This window comes from Protopterus annectens, chromosome 2.part1 (genome assembly GCF_019279795.1).
Source record: "Protopterus annectens isolate FY-2018-M chromosome 2.part1, PAN1.0, whole genome shotgun sequence".
NCBI classification, from domain to species: domain Eukaryota; kingdom Metazoa; phylum Chordata; order Ceratodontiformes; family Protopteridae; genus Protopterus; species Protopterus annectens.
In genome coordinates, this window is record NC_056729.1 from 1,081,363,062 (window position 1) to 1,081,383,441 (window position 20,380).

General features: G+C 39.4%; 1 protein-coding gene across 1 annotated transcript in view; it reads right to left on the reverse strand.

The window, feature by feature from the left end:
- LOC122794936 (adhesion G-protein coupled receptor F1-like) overlaps positions 1–20,380 on the reverse strand; it is a 596,440-nt gene that overhangs the window by 563,869 nt on the left and 12,191 nt on the right. The window contains exon 3 of the mRNA XM_044063531.1: positions 11,916–12,056. Coding sequence (XP_043919466.1) covers positions 11,916–12,056 — 141 coding nt within the window. The remainder of the gene's footprint in view (positions 1–11,915; positions 12,057–20,380) is intronic.

Consider the following 20,380-nt stretch of genomic DNA (forward strand, 5'->3'; position numbering starts at 1 on the left):
TAATTACCAACATGAGTGACCGGTGTTCCACACCTGAAGTCAACGCCTCATTGGTCTGATCCGACCATAAGTTAATCACCCTAGATATCCACATCCTGCCCCCACCCCCCATTAAGGAAACCACAGTAAAAAATTTCTCCAAAGCCAACTTCATGCTTCTTAAGACAGAAGTGGTGAACTTCATGATACCCATGCAGATGGACAATATAGTTACGACTAATGAATCCTACATGATTGCACTTTATAAGCACTTACACGAGTGCATGGATCGTGCTATCCCAAAGATGCTATCCTCCAAAAAAAGGAAGCCAATCTGGTGGTTCCCTGCCATAAACAAACTGTACAACAGAAGAAAGAAACTGTTGCAAAAGAGAGTAAAATCCCATAAGTGGAGGAGTTCCCTGGTCAGCCTCAGTAAATAGCTGCGATCCCTGATAAAATCCTCCAAAGCTAGTTACAAAAACAAAATCACCACTGATTCTAAAGACAACCACAAAGCATTCTATAGCTATGTCAAGAATCTCAATGGCAACACTCAGATCTGCTCTGAGTTTCAGCACAATGGCACTAAATATACAGACCCAACTGATAGTGCCAACATCCTGGCAGATAGGTTCAGTGCTAACTTTACTCCGCTCTCACCCGCTAAAGGGTCCATCTCTATACTGGAGGAATGCAAAGTTCTTGTAATCATGGTTGCACAGGTAAAAGCCGCACTCTCCATAGCTAAGAACAAAGCATCCATGGGACGAGACAACATCCCAGGCTGCATTCTACATGAACTACAGAATGCACTGGCACCCCACCTAAGTAAATGTTCAGTCATAGCCTCACCTCAGGCTTTGTGCCCGCTGAATGGCACACAGCGACGGTTATCCCACTCCACAAGGGGGGAGCCACCATGGACCCAGGGAACTACCACCCTATTAGCCTGATGAGCCTGGTCTGCAAGGCCATGGACTGTATCATCATGGAAATTATAAACAATGACATTGGTAATCTCCAAACTCTGGACCCACCCAGTTCGAGTTTGCAAAAGGCAGATCATATCTCCTAAACCTGATAGACTTCTTTAAAGCAGTCACCAAAGACCTAGAAAAGGTTAAGGTGGTTCACACAGCCTATCTAGATCTTGCCAAGGCTTTCAACACCATCCCCCACTCTGGAATTATAGATAAACTCACTAAACTAGGTATAAATCCCTATGTCACAAGATGGGTTGCCATCTGGCTCAATGACAGAACCCACACTGTGAAAGTAGCAGACTCCAAATCCGACTTCAGGCCAGTAACAAGTGGAGTGCCACAGGGTTCAGTCCTGGGTACTCTACTGTTTGGTATCTACTTCACTGAAGTACAGGCTAACACAGAAGGTCTTTGGCTAACGAAGTTCGCAGATGACTGCAAACTAGGAGCCATAATCAAAACTCCTAATGATGTGGACATCCTACAAAAGGGCCTCACTGAGACAAATGCCTGGTGTCAAAGCCATGGCCTCAAGCTCAATGCCAAAAAGTGCATTGTCATCCCCTTTGGTAAAAACTCTGTACCCATGAACTACAACATAGGTGGCCATATACTTAACACCGAAAGTGTGATAGGAGACCTTGGGACACAGGTGGACAGTAGTCTCTCCTTTGATAATCACATCACCACAGTAGTCAGGAAATCCTGCTATGTGGCACACCTCATCACAAAAGGTTTCTCATCCAGAAAAAAGAGGTCATTGTTCCCCTCTACTCATCACTCATAAGACCCATTATAGAGTACAATGCCCCTTTTGGTATGTACCTCACAAGACATCTACAACAACTGGAAAGGCCGCAGAAATACCTCACAAAGAGGATTACTGGCCTCAAACATATGCCCTATGCAGGCCATCTCAAAAAACTCCAGCTTTACTCTGTCGCATATCGCCTACTCAGAGGTGATCTCTGCCTAACATACAAAGTTATGTCAAACCCAGAGCTGTTGGACATGCTCCACTTAAAGAAATCCCAATCCCTCCGAGCTACATGCTCTAGGGACCTAAACCTTGTCACCACAATAAACAGAACATGTTGGAGGGATAGATTCCTGTCCCTGAGACTTCCCATACTCTTTAATAAACTACCTATCTATATTAAATAAAGCTCCTCATTAGCACTCTTCAAGAAAAATCTCGATGATTGGATGGGAAATAAGAAATTCACCCTGGGGATCACTTCTGTGGCTCTGCTCAACAGTTGCACAGGAAAATAATTTTCTTGGGTGGCAAAAGCCAGGGTACCTTTTTGGCTGGGCTTGTATATACCCTGTGGCCAATTGCCTAGTACTTGCCTATGAACCTATAAACCTTACATTGATCAATTACATTACAATGAGCATGAAACAGTGGCAAACCACTCTGTAGTGAAGCTGTGACAAAGAGCAAACTATTACCCCAGGGGAGAAACTTTAACTGGGAATATTCTAGGGTGACTCTTTGTCACTGCTTCTGTTTTGTCTTTCTCTTAAATCGATTAAGCTGTTTGCTTAACAGATTTTTCCATCTATATTTTGTGGATAACTTAAACTATATAGTTCATAAGATAAGATGAAAGCACAACTGCAAATGTTTAAAACTTTCTCAGATCATGCAAGAATTACACTGGGTCTTAATGTTGTGTCTTTTGGCTTTTCCCAGTTAGTGGTTGCCACAGCAGAGATCTGGTCCACTAATGATTGGCAGTAGATTTTTACATGCTGAGTTGCCAGCCTTGATGCACAACCTTCAATGAAGGTATGCCCATTCACGCATGTTCATAGGTTAGTACTAAGCTAACTTCCCTTGCGAGCCATTTTAAGCCTAGCCAATTATCCCTTGTGAGACTCAAACCCTGTACCTTGTGTTTGTAAGGCAAACACCTTCACCATTAGGCCACCCTCCCAATCTCCAAACAGAAGACTCTCTAGCTGAGAATCGAACAGGACAACGTCTTACTGTGAGGTGACAATGCTACCGCAGCACCACCAGACACTGGGTCTTGATGAATGTGCAAAAGCAACAGTTAAGACAGGAATACTGTAACACCAAGGAAATATCATCCAGGGACAGAAATGTGATATAATGCAGCTTGAACAGAAAGTAGTGCATAAATATTTGGGAACAGATGAAGGTACTGATAATAAAACATGAACAAATGAAATAATAAAGCTCAGTAAGGAGTACTTCAGAAGACAAACGCTAATACTGAAAACAGTTCTGGCATCTAGGAATAAAGTCAAAGCTATACATTAATTTGTTTTTCCTGCTCTAACTTACAGTTTTAGGGTGACTGACTAGTCTCAAAAAGTACTGGATCTATTGAACATGAAAACAAGAAAAATGCTTCATGTTTATCAAATGATGTATAAAAATCAGTGTATATCAAGATTATGAATCCCCTGCTCTGAAGGAGGTATGGGCCTCCATGAAATTGACAATCATGGGACTGCATGCATATCTACTAACCACATCAGATCCAAATGTAGTGAAAGTTTTAAAATATGAAGAAAAATAGTCTATGATGCCATCTTTGCTTAGTTTAACAGAAGTATTTTGGTTTCAAGTGGGAATGGAAATCAAGCCAGAAGTAGACAAAAATTAGATAGCAACTAAATGTGCCAAAAAAAAAAGAAAGGCCATGAGGAAAATGATCAGATGAGAAAGAAAGAAATGTGGAAAAGTCATAAATATTGTGGCAAGTAGAAAAATCTCCTGAAACAACCTCATGTTAATCAGATTTTGACACAGGAATGTTTAGAGATATGAAATGAAACCAAAAGGTGAAAAGTTAATAATGGCTGTCCAGGATAGTGGACTAAGTACACTTTGGTTTACAAAGTCCATTGAAAAGGTGGGAGAAAAAGACAAATGCAGGTTCTGAAAAACAGAACTATAAACAGTCACACATCTTGTTGCTGGGTGTGATACATTCATGGGCAGAGGGCCTGTATACTGAAAGGCACTATGGTGTGACAAGGCTGTTGTGCTGGGGTTTGTGTGAACACAACAATATAGAATTAGACGAGAAACATTGGAAACATGAACCACAAAGCAAAATAGAGCACGATGAAATTTGTTCCACATGGGATTACCCATTATCAACAGTTTAGAAAAAAAAATGTAAGAAAATCTGCTACAGATATAGTAGTCCATGGGTAATAAACATAGGTAGCATTGATCACTGGAATTGCTACACCCACTGATTACAGTGTCTTACATTTAGAGATACACAAAGTCATAATATATGAGGATTTGTAAGCAGAAGCAAAAGCAACATGGAAGAAAGGTACCATGACAGTTCCAATAGTAGTAGAGGCGATAGGTATATTAAAAAAAATTACAGTAGCACTTCAATATGCTACTAATACATTTATCCCTGTATGAATTAAAGAAGGAAGCAGTTCTGGATACATTGTGGGTGCTGAAAAGAACACTATTGGTTAGCATCAAAGACTGAAACAATATTAATTTCATGAACTTGAATTGAACTCTGACATAGGATTGGGGTCCATTCCTGTCATGGTATTGGAAACCCGAAATAATTGAAATAATTAAATTGAAGAATAAGGTATGGCCATGGATGAGATAATCATGCTGAAGCGTGGCCGCAGAAGCTACCAATGAGCACTCCAGGTCATCCCTCACAGGGTAGCACCTTGTAGAAAGTTAGCATTATAGACTGTTGAGGACCCAGTTGTAGGTGTGATAACTAATACAGGATGTAGTGGCTAAAGCTTCAGCATAGTCTGCACTATAGTTCATCTGGTAAAAATTAAAATTAATGGAGAATTGCAAAATAACAAACCAAAGGAAAACACTGTAAGCATAAAACAAACTGTATTCAACATAACATAACCCTGGCAATTGAAAGAAATTGCAGCCACAGGCACTAGGCCTAATGTACAATGAAAAAATGTGCAGAATGGTTACAGTAATAAGCTGTCTCACTGTACCTAGCTTCTTCTTCTCACTGATTGAGAAGATGTGGGTTGTGCCTTCATAGGGCATTTTTACCACTGGCTTCAATTATTGCCCTACACAGCTTATGCCAGGCATTGCATTTATAATGTTTATTTATTTTATTTATTCATTTAACATTTTTATACATCATTACTTAACATTTGTTAATTGGGAAAGTCTGACTTGAAACAGAGCCAATTTTCAGTGGAGGCCCAGGGAGAAATGCTCCAGATGCATGCATGTTGGCCTCAAGTGCTTCCTAGAGTCTGTGGCAGCTTCTGTAGGAAGAGGTTACACTCCTTGTTCCACCATAATAAACAAACTGCCCAATGAGGCAGTATCTACTTTATAGGTCTGAACCAGGAGAGAGTGATAACCTGGTGCACGTGGCAACATGTACTGGATACCATGTCATATATTGTATCACCATGGAACATGGTAGTATGATGCAAAGTACCGCTAGTGTGTCCATATGACTATATGAACCTTGCAATGTCTGAGCATCTACACGAACTTCACATAAGGTCTCCCTGCCAATGAATGAGCAGACATGGACAGCATAACACCAAGTATGGTTGATAACATATCTTGTTCTATCTGTGATTCAGACACCATTTTAATAAATCACTTAATCAGCATAATTACTGGGTTATGAGACCAACTTTAACATGATAAAAAATGCAGTTGCTATATTTTGGAAGCCAAGTTATGAAAAGTAACTTAAAAAATCAGAATGTAATGGAAAGCACAATGTACTGCTCTATATACAAACTGACAGTAGCCAGCGTTACTGGCAATGGACCTCAAAAATGCACTGGTGAAACAATGGTGTTCGGATTCCACAGGTTCAGTAACTAAGAAGCCATGGGATAACATGGCACAGTGGTTACTGGGACTGAAATGCTGGTCGATTAACATGGAAATGTACAGGCAGAGCAGGACATGTTACAATCCTGCTGGCTGGGTCTCAACCTGACATGGTACATGTGACAGTGTAGTAGAAGTTGCAGTCTTGCTGGGTGGCTAATCCTGATACAGTACAGCAAATCCTGGTCAGTTTTTGATATGGACTCACCCTGACATGACACAGGGAAAATGGTCAAACTTGGTTATTGTCCTGTTGTGTAAGGATTGCAACAGCAAACTGTATGTACACTGTCTGCATAACTTATCACAGAAGATATGAGTCCTCTAGCACACTGAGCACATATTTATTTGTCATCACAAGTTGAATGAACTGCAAGCATGTCTAGCATGAACACTGCTTCCACTCAATGGATTAGTATCGGAATGGTGATATCATATAAGAACACAGGGCTGTGAGCACAAAAAGAGGGCTGGGGACAGTACTGAAATAACTGTTAACTGGCATGAACAATCATGTAAGCACACTATGATCCACTTGTGTAACACAGAAGTGCACACATGTTGTCATGGGACTAAATGAACAGCAATGAATGGAAAAGTTCACAATACAGGAGATGCAGGTATTACTAACTATCCACTGCAGACACACAACATAAATATACTTGAGAAGGGTAATGCACATGTGCCATGGGCTTGTGCAGGAAATTAATACAGTAGGCATCTGTAAAAGGACAATAGCACAGGTGCATCACAGTATATATTGATAGTTTACAGGTAAACTACTGGGTGCAGATCACCAACACAGTGGCATCTCAAAAAAGAGGCTTATTTCCTGGTATTACTCAATATGAAGATGACAGAAACATAATACATGGTAGTGGTGGCTTGGATGTCACTACCTCATTAAAGATGATCACCAGAGCAACTGTAATGAATGCACTAGGTTTGTAGTTGCATTTCCCATTACTGTAGGACAACTGACTTGCAGCTATAAATGGTTTGCTGAGACAAACACATATACACACATGTTCAGAGACAGTGGGGCTGCAACAGTGATAACCTGCACCATCAGGTCAATATGTGCCCTTACATCATGTAAACACTTGGAATGCTAACGTCTGTGTGTCATACAGTGGCAGGAGTCAAATGTGAGCCAACATTGCCAAAGGCATGCTTTCTGCACACTTTTACAGTGCAACAGTTCTGAATATACCTGATGCTAGTAAGTCACCAGTTGCTGGCGATGGTGCAACCATGCATATGGCACAATCTTCTGCCACAGTGCCACTATTAGCATTTCTATTAGTGGAGGGAACACTCCTATCAGCTACAATTGAGTTGTCAGTGGAGTGGTCAGATGAATCTCTGTCATCTCCCTCATTCAGTGCAGAACATCTCATTAATGTCAGACCCAGTGGAGGTAAGCAGTTGTTAGCACCACAGATGTCATCTCAGTTCATCACTGCTTCCAAGGTGTGTGCAACCAACCCAGGTGGGAAGCATGTAGATGGTCACTGCTGGTGACTACAAGATATTCCCAGAATCTGGTGTCACCTATAGCACCAATCAGCAGATGTGCAGGTCAGTGATCAAGGCACTGATGTCAACACCATATTAGAGATATATGTGCTGCATAGACTTCACAAGTAAGTGCAACCACTGCAGATAATGAAAGACATCCTGCAACACATGCAGTGTGACATACTATTTACTAACCTGAGGATACTGGATGCCCAGATGGCAGCAATTCGTGCACCCATAAGGATGTGGGCAACAAACTGTGGTGGCCTTGCCAAAGGGACAGATGCATGTTAAGCAATCACATACCAGGCTTATGAAGATGGCACACACCATTCTAGAGACAGCTTAACTTCTTACCACTCATCTCCTTCACTGAAGAATCCAGGACAAAGCCAAAAATAAGATCAGGGACAGAATTTAAATATTGCTCTTATGTGATTGGAAAGTCACTAGAATAGCAAGTTCTGCAATAGCACAATAGCATGTATCTTAGAAGAATATGAAGTCTAAATATCATTTATTTATTAATTGCATTTATCAAAGCTTTGCTAGAGAACTAAAATCTTTTGGAGGAATGGAGCAAAAGTAGGAGTAAAATCAGGGGTATTCTGTGAAATTAGGGACAGCCAATACCTATGCTTCACTGCCTACTCTGTTTATTCCTGTATCTGCAACTTAAGATGGATACTCTCATTGTAGTTGCTAGTGGTTGTCAGGATCCAATATGGGCAAACCCCACCAAGCAATAATTTCAGGACCAGCAATTCCATGTCACCATGTTACTCTGTAGCTCTAGCAAAAGAAATACCTCCCTGTGCACTTTTACAATGCTGTGGGTACAAACATGTTGATATTCCAACATCATAACAAGGCTACAGTGCAGTTTGCATGCATGCTTTTGAAAGGATGTGTTATCCTTTGGGCAGGATACTACCAAACCAGAAAATTTGGAGTCGCTTAGTGCACTGATGCAGTATTCCACTCAAGGAAATTCCATCCTATCACTGAATAACATACTGTAATACCTGACTTCCCAATCTCCTAGCTTAGTGCATAGCTACTGCATCTGGGAACCAAGATATTAACTTTACTGTCCATAGTCATTGTGCCCCATCCCACTTGTTCAAATGATGAAGTCTGAATCCTGCCTACCCCACTTGTCTTGATGGTTATAGCAAATTTTGATGCAAAGCATGGCCCGACACTGAATTGCATAGAGTAGGAGTTGTATTGCATGTATTTGTCTTATACTGTGTTGTCTTTGCCACAGCTCATAGTTGTGGAACTGATTATGCCTCTTTGCCAGTGCCACGATGTACTGCTGCCACCTCTGCCTCACATGGAATTCCTCTGCAGCTGGCTCTTTTACCTTCTCACCAAACTCCTCCTGCCCCACTGATGTCACAGTTATGTCAAACAGTGCTATGCTGTCCTCATATTACGACTGCTTTTATTGTCCCATATTATATTTTATTTTATTTATTTTGCTTTAAATACCAGGTTTGTCCAAATGGATTAACTCAAAAAAAACCCTTGTCAGCAGAATATCAGAGACAAATGCTCCAACATGTTTCAAACGTTTTTTAAACAGGCATTGAGTGATATACAGGAAAAGACAGTTAAGTAATATACATTAACAATTACATGCAGTTTTGCTAGTTAGATTACATTCATAGCAATAAAAGACAACTATTATAACAGAAAAGCTACTTTTGCATTAGTAGATGTTGAATGTTGTGTACTTAAGAAGGTTTGTTAGTGGGTTTGTCAACAAAAACAGATCCTATGATTAGTGCTTAGAAATTCAAAGAAATGTTGGTGATAGAAGGAACTAAAAAGGGCATAACACTAGCTATCATGAGGGTTATATTAAAAGTAAGGTAGCGTGAGGTGAGAAGATTCACAAAACTATGTGTATTACTGGGCAATACCAATAAAACTATTCAGGTATTAGCAAAGACTCATTGTGTGGCACAGAATTCTGAATGAACAGAATAAAAATGAAAAATGAAAAATAAAAATTTAAAAAGTAAAATATTTTATTTTTCATTTATTTTTTTCATAGGTTCATAGGTTCATACTAGGCTATCTGCCCTAGGGCATTTACAAGCCTAGCCAGAGTGTGTTTGGCTTTCGCCACCCATTTTAAATTAATTTTGCTATGCCCTTTTTCGAGGTTAGTATATTGTGCTCTGTCTAACAGTGACACAGACGTGATACCCGGGGTAAACCTACGATCTCCCATCCACTCATCAAGATTCCTCTTGAAGAGAGTCAATGAGGGACTCTGCCTAACCTGGACTGGGATTTTATTCCAGAGTGAAGGGAGCCTCTGGGTTATGAATCTGTCCCTCCAGCATGTCCTATTTATTTCAGTGCTGAGGTTCAAGTCTCTCGAGTGCGTAGCTCGATGGGATTTGGATTTTCTGAGGTGCAGCATGTCCATTAATTCTGGGTTGGACATGGCTTTATGCATCAGATACAGATCGCCTCTGAGCAGGCGGTATGCCACTGAGTAGAGCTGGAATTTTTTAACCGGGCAGTATATGGCATCTGTTTGAGCCCTTTGATCCTCTTGGTGAAGTACTTTTGGGGTCTTTCCAGTTGCTGCAGGTACATCCCAAAAGGGGCATTGTACTCAATTATGGGCCTGATGAGGGATGAGTAAAGAGGCACAATGACCTCCCCTGATCTAGATGTGAATCCCTTCATGATTAGGTGGGCTATATAAAATGTTTTTCTAACCACTTTGGCCACGTGGTTGTCAAATGAGAGATTGCTATCAACTTGGGTCCCCAGGTCCCTAATTACTTCTTCCATACTTAATGGATTGCCACCTATGTGGTAATTTGTGGGCACTTTGTTTTTGCCAAAGGGGATGATTATACAATTTTTGGCGTTTAGCTTGAGGCCATGGCTCTGGCACCAGTTGTCTGTTTCTATGAGGCCCTTTTGGAGGATGCTTGTGTCGGCTGGAGAGTCGATTATGGCACCCAGTTTGTAGTCATCTGCGAACTTGGTCAGCCACAGTCCTTCCATGTTGGTCTGTACCTCCAAGAAATATATACCGTACAAGAGAGGTCCCAGGACTGAGCCTTGTGGGATGCCACTTGTAACTGGTTTGGAGTCTGACATGGCTCCAGCAATTCTAACCATGTGGGTTCTGTCCTTGAGCCAGTTTGCAACCCATCTAGTGACATAGGGGTTTATATTTAAGCTGGTGAGCTTATCTATAATGCCCGAGTGGGGTATTGTATTGAAGGCTTTTGCGAGGTCCAGGTAGGCTGTGTGGACCACCTTCCCCTCGTCAATGGCCTTGATGACTGTTTCAAGAATCTTTCACAAATAAGCAAGTGAAGTCAATCCTCTGACTTAATGCTGGTGACAGCTATCTCCTTACATCTCTTTTTGTGGTTTATATACTGTATTTTGGCTACAGCAATATATTGGCATATCTGGTTGGACTGCTATTTAATTTCTAGCAGTAGACATCAAAGCGTGATTACTGTTCTGTGTTGCAGTGATTACCCATCCATGTTGTGTAGCAACATGCTACATTCCTCCACATAATGCAGTGCGCCATTTAGGAACATGTTCATTCCACTGCCCCAGCTGCTCAGGATGGTACCTGCACAGACCATAACAGTGATGTATCCTATTCTTTGGACATGTGTTTGCATATTGGTTATTTGAGTTCTAAGGTCAGATCATCTCTTGAATGATTTCTTTGGGAGGAGGGTGGTGAATGCTACTTAAGCTGGCAGTAGTAAAGATCATTATTACAATGCAATTCTGTGTCCACCTGCTATACATGATTGTTATTTAAAGCAAGCCTATGACTGGATCTTTCCATTCATGAATCCATGACTATTTCCAGGGTAAGAATGTTTCCTGTTGGTATGCAAATATTCCTATCTCTGGAAGTGAAACATCATCTGTTTTATCTGCTGCTCATCACATGTGGTGTAACATTTCATGTTAGATGTACTATGTGAATATGGCACAACCTGTCAACATGATTGCCATCACATATGGCAGATGTGTGCGCTGTTCTTATTATTCCATTGGATTTTATAGCACCTATATACAGACAATCTAGCAACCTGAGAAAGTAAAACCAGCAACCACTACAGAAATAATGAGGGCTGAAGGGCGCTCGTTGCTCAATGTGCCACATGGTGTGAAATGAGAAAGAGAGAGACAGAAGCAGAGAGAGAGAGAGACAGAGAGATACACTCACAGCATCCAAGTATATATTGTCAGTTTAAAGACTATAGTTCACACAATGGATTATGCAACAGAATAACATTTTTGTAGTTCATCATATTATCAAGCAATTGAAGTACCATACCTTTTATCTTTATGGCTAGCTCATGGAGGTAGTAAAGGCTCCCTGTATGTTATTGCTGTACATTAATAACTTTTTCCACAAAGGAGACATGGTGTAATAATGTTTCTTATTTACTTACATGATATGTGCTGAATCAATGATCATGACAAAAAAGTTACAAATATTAAAAGGACATTGCATACATTCATATACTGCAATGTTTACATCTTACCATCAATATAAGATATTTTCAGGACGGAAGTCAAAGACCTGTTCAGCTGGTTTTTAACAATGCATGTCGCGGTTTCTCCCAGTTCATTTTCAACATGGTAGTTAAATATATAGCATAACTTGTTGGCTGGATCTTGATGCCCTGTTTAAAGTTATTGATGCCAGTAAGTAGACAAAAATAGATTAGACAAAGGTTGCACAGGATGATCAAAATGATTTCAGATTAATGTCTAGGAATGTTTTATTATTAATGAAAATTACGTCCAGCAATGTTTAAAAAAGATAAACTGATAGTAAATATAAATGAAACTGCCACAACTTTCCAATTGCTTCCTATCAAACTGCTCCCCTTCCTCATATCACTACACTTTTAACAGAAGACTATTACACACACACACACACACACACACACACACACACACACACACACACACACACACACACACACACACACACACACACACACACACACACACACACATGCATGCAAGCATGCACACACGCACACATATATACTATACAGTCTTTATATTATTGAAAAATAATCCTTCCTTTCTTCAGTCTACATTGTATTCAACCTATGTTGTCCAAATTATGCTTTAAAAATACAATCTACACCATCACTATATCTATCTACACCATCACTATACCTAATTCCTCATGGCATAATCCTTCACACTGATGCCTGCATTGTGTTATTATCTGCTTTCTAACTTCCAGCAAGTTGTTATTACCTTGAGTCTAACTTTATGTATTTATCATGTGCAAGGTCTTCTTACCTCTTCTTTAATTAGGGCTCTAATTCATACTGAAGTAACCCCCATTGTAATCAAAATGTGAACAATATTGCTTTATATTGAGTTGTTTATATACTATGGAGTAAATTTCTGACTATGTACACTTTTCTCTTTTACTTTGTATTCACCTGTGTTTTGTATAATAAATTCTGTACTTGGAGCTTTTCTTCTAAGCCTTATACTGAAAGGGGTTTACAAACTCAGATGGACTTCCCAATAAACAAATTCAAAATAAATAAAGTAAGCAAATGAATGCAAATAATGTACCATTAAGCACAATAAGTAAATCCATCTTTGAGTAATGAAATAAAACAGGACCCGCCACTACCAAGCCATAAAACAACTTAACTGATTAGAATTACCCCATTACCTAACCTACTCCCAACTCATCTCTATCCATAGACTGGTCCACCAACCATTTAAATCTCTAGTTCTTCAACAGCTGATATGAACCCACACCACATCTTCCTCTCTTCTAATAAATCTCTTTTTTCTATCTCTAAGTCCAACAACAGTGCCAGTGACTCCACCTACATCTCATAAATTTGGAACAATATCCCCCAGTCTATTATAACTACTTCCGACCTGTCACACTTCAGAAAATGTCTTAAGATCCATCTGACAAAAAACTAGCTCTGCTCTTGTTCAGGCCCTGGATAAGCCTATCTTCCTCCTCCCAGCTACCCACTGCTACACTTCTGCCACTTGATCCTCAGCATAAGAATTTTTCCTTTCCGTATGGATATTTACATTACTTTATACTAAATATTATTACACTTTTCTACCCCCCACAATTAAATAACCCTAAAAAAGCCTTCTCCACCTCTGCTTTCACCAGATTTTCTCCCTCCAACTGTTACTTCTCACATTCTTCTTCTTCCTCATTCACTCACTCACTCCAATGCACTAGTCTGCCTCTGTATATTATAACTCACTTTTATGCTAAGGACTGTGATATTTGCTGATACCACTAATTTACAAACTTTATTGCTTATTGATCAATGTGGTATCTGACAAATGTATTTTGAGTAGCTGACTGCAAAATTCTATGTATAATGTCAACTGCATGTAAATTTTTTGTTATTGGAGCTTTTCTCCCCGGGCCTCCACTGAAAATGAGCTAAAACCCAGTTGGACTATACTGGTAAACAAATGTTAAATAAAATAAAATAAAATAAATCTGTATTACTGGTATCAAACAGTTCTTTAAAAGTGGTTAGTCAAAAATGGAGTAGCCAAACACATTACTGGGGAGCAGAATAAAGGGTACTATGAGAAACAAAAGCAAACTAACAATTTCTGTCTGAGATCACTACTTTTAATAATTTTCTTTCGACAGAATTGTGAGTATTTTGCATTCAGTTATACAGATCATTAGTAGGAGTGGTGTATTGATGATGCTCTGATTACAATGATAAAAATGAGATTCAGAGGATTGTTGATAAAAATTATTTCTGTTTCTTTAGATAGCATAATTACTTAAGCCTAGTCAATAACAATATGAAAAAAACATATCTTTAGTCAAATTTATTTACATCATTTCAGGTTGATCTTTTGTAAGTTAGTCATGTTTCATGGGGACAAATACCTCGATGCATGCTTTGAGGTGAGCATAGAAATAATCCACAGATATGGCAAAGTGCAACATGAGGTCATCAAGGTGAAGAGGGTGCCAAAATTCATCAGATGATTAAGTATCTGGATCAGGTTTGCCATATAGTTGTATATAAAGACAAGGGGTTTTGATAAGTCAGGTTTTACCCTTATATATAGTGCTGCCAAAGGGTGGTCGGATTTGACCTGTGGCATGGTAAATGATAAATGATAAATTTAGGTACTGAGCATAGTGTGATAATATTGGTGAGAACCACGTCCAATGTTTCTGAAACCCTTTGGTCTATGGAGTTAGCATTAATGAAAACCAGGAATCTTTGCCCAGCAAAATAGACTCTACATGGCGCCATATAGGGGGAAGATTTTTATAGATCACCTATTTTGGGCATTTATTGTGATGTGTAGTATCCTCAAGACAGGAGAACACAGATCACAGACTGCACACTATAACAAAACTAGCCAGTCAGTGTTATAAAATATGTCTCTAGATAATACAGTTAAGTTGACTAATGTTGCCAAATGGTCACTGGTATTTGCCGGTGATAAGTGGGTTAAGAACCCAGCCTACTCTGACCTACACCTGGGACTGATCTGATGGTAATGGTTAGAGGGTTGTATGTGCCTCTGTTGCCTGCCATAAACCCCAACACCCCTAGGTCAATAAGCTACTGGTTGGCAGGTGTTCAGTCACCCAACCTGGGTTACCTGGGATAGCTCTGTGGAGAGAAAGTTGTATATAAAACCAATCAACCTGCCAAGCATGGACTAAGAATCATAACACTCAGTGTAGTTCACTGACAGGATAGAAATTGGAAGTAGATGCCATGATGGTAAAGAGAAGGCTGGGCATCCACTGCATCCAAGAGATAAGATGGAAGGGCATTGCAGCAAAGACACTTGACCTGGGATCAAGAGTCTACTATTCAGGAGGAAGACAAGCTAGAAATGGCATAGGAATTGTGTTGAGAGATGCTTCATAAGGCAGTAAGGGATATCATCAGAATTAGTGACAGAGTTATGGCAATCAAACTCCAGCCTAATGATAGGGCAGTATTTGTACTCTCAGCCTGTGCCCCACAGCAGGGTTGTGATAGTGAGGAAAGGAGTGCAATCATACAGCAATTGCAGGACGTACTAGATAAAGCAGGACAACAGGAGTTGGTGTTGATAATAGGTGACTTGAACACACATATTGAGACAGACAGAACAGAATATGAGGACTGACTGGGTCCACATGGGCTGGGTAACAGGAATAAAGGAGAGGACATTCTAAACTTCTGCATGGCAAATGGTCTGATAGTAGCCAACATATGGTTCAGTAAGACAGACAGTCACAAGATCACATACAAGAGTGGCCAACATTCAATTCAGGTGCACTTCCTCCATAGTAAAGAAAGGGCAATGGCACAGATTCAGTGATTTGAAAGTCCTCCCTAATGAAACAATTGGCACAGAGCATAAACCACTGGTTGCCACATTTGCATGCAAGCAATGGTCAGAGAAGACTGTAAGGTCAACAGAAATCCAGCTGAAGACTTGAAAGTTGACCGGAGAGAAAGTACAACAGTTCAAGGAATTACTCAGGGCTCTAGCACCCCAAGAAGAGGAGGAAATAGGTGGAGTTGAAGAATGGCAGCACCTAAAAAACAGCATGTGTGAGGACTACAGAACTGATATGTGACTGAGCCATGTATGAAAATAAGGTACATAAGGAAAGCTGGTGGTGGAATGCAGAAGGTCAGGAGGTCATCAAAAGAAAGAAAGAGTGCAGGAACAAGTGGGAGATAGAAAAGATGGACCAGGCTAGGAAAGAATACTTTTTGGCTGACAAAGAAGCTATGAAACGAGTTGCAGTAGGAAAGAACAAAGCATTGGAAGCACTCTACCACCCTTTGGAAACTGACTCAGTAGGTGGCACAAAGAAAATATATCAGGTTGTAAGACAAAGACAGAAAGATAAAAAAAAGATAGTAAGACACCCTTCATAAGGGATGCCAGCAACAGTCTACTCACCAGTCCACAGGACATCAAAAATAGATGGAAGGAATACTTCCATTGAGCTTCTGAATGAAGAAAAACTCACTGAAGCTGTACTGCCCCAGACACAGCCTATGATAGGAGAAGAAGAGGAACCCACCATACAAGAAGTAAGAGTAGCACTTATGAAAATGAAGTCAGGGAAAACAGCAGGCTCAGATGAGGTTTCAGCAGATATGCTAAAGATGTTGGGTGAGATAGGAGAGAAATGGCTTTTGAGGGAACTTATTGTAGTGTGGAGAGAAAAGTGTATCCCAGATGACTGGAGAGCATACTTGTGTCAGTGTACAAAAACAAAGGAGACATCCACAATTGTGGGTAGTACAGAGGTATGAAACACCTATCACATTGCATGAACATTTTGGAGAGGATGATTGATGAATGGCTACTTAGAGTAGTAGAAATTAAGGTGGGAGATGAGCAGATTGGATTCAGATCACGATGCAGCACAACTGACCATATGTTTATAGTGAGACAGATAGTTGAGCAGTTGAGAAGAAGCTAGAGATGAGTAAGAGTCCATATGGGTTTCCTTGACTTGGAGAAAGCATATAACAAGGTCCCACAAAAGTTGATTTGGGCAGTACTGTGGGGTTTGAAGTCCCAAAACATTGGAAGAATTAGTGCAGCTATGAACAAGGACCCAAAGACTCAGGCAAGAACAATGTTCGGTCTCACAGAGGGGTTCAGAGTGGCAGTGGGTGTATACCAGGCTTCAGCTCTGAATCCACTGCTGTTTATACTGTTGATGGACTGCATTAGTAAACAGGTCAGACGCGACAGATCAACAAAGTTGCTGTATGCAGATGATATGGCATTAAAGGCAGAATCTGAGCAAGAACTTCAACATGGATAGGGGAATGGAGTGGAAAACTGAACTCACATGGGATGAAACTAAGTACAGATAAGACAGTGGTAATGGCATCAAATTGGGGAATCCAGAAGACATTGAGAACTGAGGTAGAAGGGAAGACAGTGGAACAGGTTAATAGCTTCAAGTATCTGGTAGGGTCGGTTGAGGAAAAGGGAAGTCTGAATGAAGAGGTGAAAGCTAGAAGCAAAGGGGCCAACTGGCATAAAGTGTCAGGTGTAGTGTATGACAGAAGAATGTCATAGAAGCTAAAAAGTAAGATGTACAAAACAGCGGTGCAACCAGTACTACTTTATGGTACAGAAACCTGGGCAGTAAAGGCAGACCAGTTGAGAAAGCTAAAGGTGATGGAAATGAAGTGCCTGAGAAGAGTGGTAGAATGCACACTGTAGGGACATACAAAGAAATGAGGACATAAGAGCAAAAGCCAAAGTAGCTCCAATTGCAGATAAGATCAAACAGATTATGGTGGTTTGGGCACTTGTGCAGAAAAGCAGAAGACAATCTGGTGAATAAGATTTCAGACAGATAGTAAGAAGCTAAAATGAAACAAGGGCATCCACCAAAGAGGTGGATGGATTGTGTGAGAAAAGATCTTTGACAGTCAGGCATGAATATCAAAGAAGACAGGAGTGTAGCACTAAATCAAGATAGATGGCAACAGGTAACACGACATCCCGATCCAATGCAGGAAAAATGGGAAAAAGGGGGTTGATGATGATGAAAGTTTTCCAGTTAATGGAGGGATAGTTGAATTCTCCCAAGTGAGTTAGGGTCAATAGAGAGGAATGTAAGTTGGATAAGATATGCCTCATGGCCTGCAGGCGATATGTATGGAGTTTTGTAGTTATCTGTAGTATAGTACAAATTTCAATTTACTGTGTGCAGAATATGGAGAAGATCAAGGTTCTTGTCGTTCCGGACTTAAACGTCTGGAGGCAGGATGGCTTCTTAGGAGCAGAGACATGCCCCTTCCAATAACAAAATATTTTTCTACATTGGGTCTAAACGCAGAGCTGTAGCTAGCTCACCTAGCATCCAGTACTACCTCACAAACTGGTGATCCACAATTCAAAGCTGTGAAGCAAATAGAAAGCAAGAAAGAAATAAAAATATAGCACACTCCTCACCTTAGGAGCAGTAAACTGTCAAGAGGCAGGTCCATTCAATTCTTAACATATTTCTGACAGGAAATTTTATTTCTGATTTTTTTATAAAGAGTTAATAATTTAAACTTTTCTCTTCGATAACACCTACAAATGATTTAATTATTCCTACACTTTCCTGTCAAACTTCTACTTGAAATATTTATCCATATATTAACAAAATGAGTCACAACAAAACTAACTCTCAAGATGTCATTAAAGAAGGAGCTTCAAGTGATTTTTATCTAATATATCCAGGAGCTGTCTCTAAAAATGGATAAAGTGGAAAATAAAATAGTTTCAAAGATAGATGCACAAAGCAGATGTAATTGATTCAAGAGTCTCTTAATCAACAAAAACTAAAAATCTTAGGGATAGAAGAAGCTTTGATTGATGTGGAGAACAGACCATCGGAAGAAATAAACAGTTTTTATTAAAACAAAATACACTTTTGTTGACCAAACTGGATGACCTGGAGAACAGATCTCGAAGAAATAATATCCGTATTTTTGGACTGCCAGAGAAAATTGAAGGAAACAGCATGATAAACTTTTAACTTCCTGGCTCCCAAACATCTTTGATTTGTATGAAGTAATGTCATATGGTATCAAGAGAGCAGCACAGATGTCTTGCAGTGTCTTCTTGTAAAATTATTAGTCTGAGATCTGCTATTGTTAGATTTTTTTCATCACTTGATAAAGAATTCATTCTCAAAACAGCATGGTCAAAATTGCCCATCAAACTAGATGGAAAAATAATAATATTTGATAATGACTATTTTCCCACAGTAATCTTGAAAAGAAGAGATTTCTTACCTCTGATTAAGGAACTAAAGAAAAAGCAGATTAAAGTCCACTTGCTTTTCCTCGATAGACTACAACTATTTCTTTTTGAAGAGAGAATTTTTGTGGACCTAGACTCTGCGTGATCTTTTCTACAAGCAAAAAAAAAAAAAAAAAATAGAACAACCTGAGGAAACGGATTGGAGTAACAGTTCCTTGAAATGAGTGGCTGAGAGAAATGGCTGGAAAATTCATAAAAAAAGAAGAAATTATAAGAAAAGTGGCTATCTAATTTATTTTTAAGAGCTTGCAGACTTCATGTTTATTATATTTTAATAATATTTTTTATTCATTTACTTCTTTACTTGAAGAAGAGAATATGCAATTCTGCATTTTTAAGGTAACTTTACAATCATTATTCTATTTAAACGTTTGTTTTTTATAACTTTATATGCTTGTTTTCATAAATTGTCATTTACAATAAGTCAAAGTCAATGTGTGAACCTTTACAGCACACTGACAATTGATTTAGCAAATAGTTTGTTTTTTCGGCTATAGAAGGTTGATATTTTAATTAAGTCTTACAATTTAACTACATAATGGGCAGGTGCGCCACATGTAATAGTTTTAGTGTTAGTCTAAGTTAACATGACCTTACTTAGAATGGCTAAATACAACTGAAATGTCATTACTTGCTTGAGTTAAATAGATGCAGCCTACATTCCTTTTTAATAGCCTAGATGTAGATTTTCCATGATTATAATTTTTACATCTGCAGTAAGGTCACCTGGAATGCTTTCGTGTTTGAAGTGGTTGATTTAGCATACTGGGAGAGAGTTGGTAAGCTCTATAGTTTTGTCTTGCTTTATTATTTTTTTTTTATAATATAATTGTGGCTCTTTAGTTTTCCAGCAATCTGATGTGGTAATAGGTTTCCTGAGATATTATTGTTGCATTTCTGTTTACTGGGTTCTCTCATTGCCTGTGGAGCATGCTTCTCAAAGATGTGCTGAAGGTGAAAATTGTTCTGATATATTGGTGCTTTGGGAAACAGTTAACTGTTTATGTTGTAATGCTTTGTGCTGACTTTGAAGATCGTTTTTTGTAATGGAGTGATTTTTCTGGGTTAAGATGAGTTTGCTTTGTGTGGGGTGTTATGCTTGACTGCTTGTATGGGATCAGACTGGGGTTGTCTTGGATTCTTATTGTTGATATGTTGT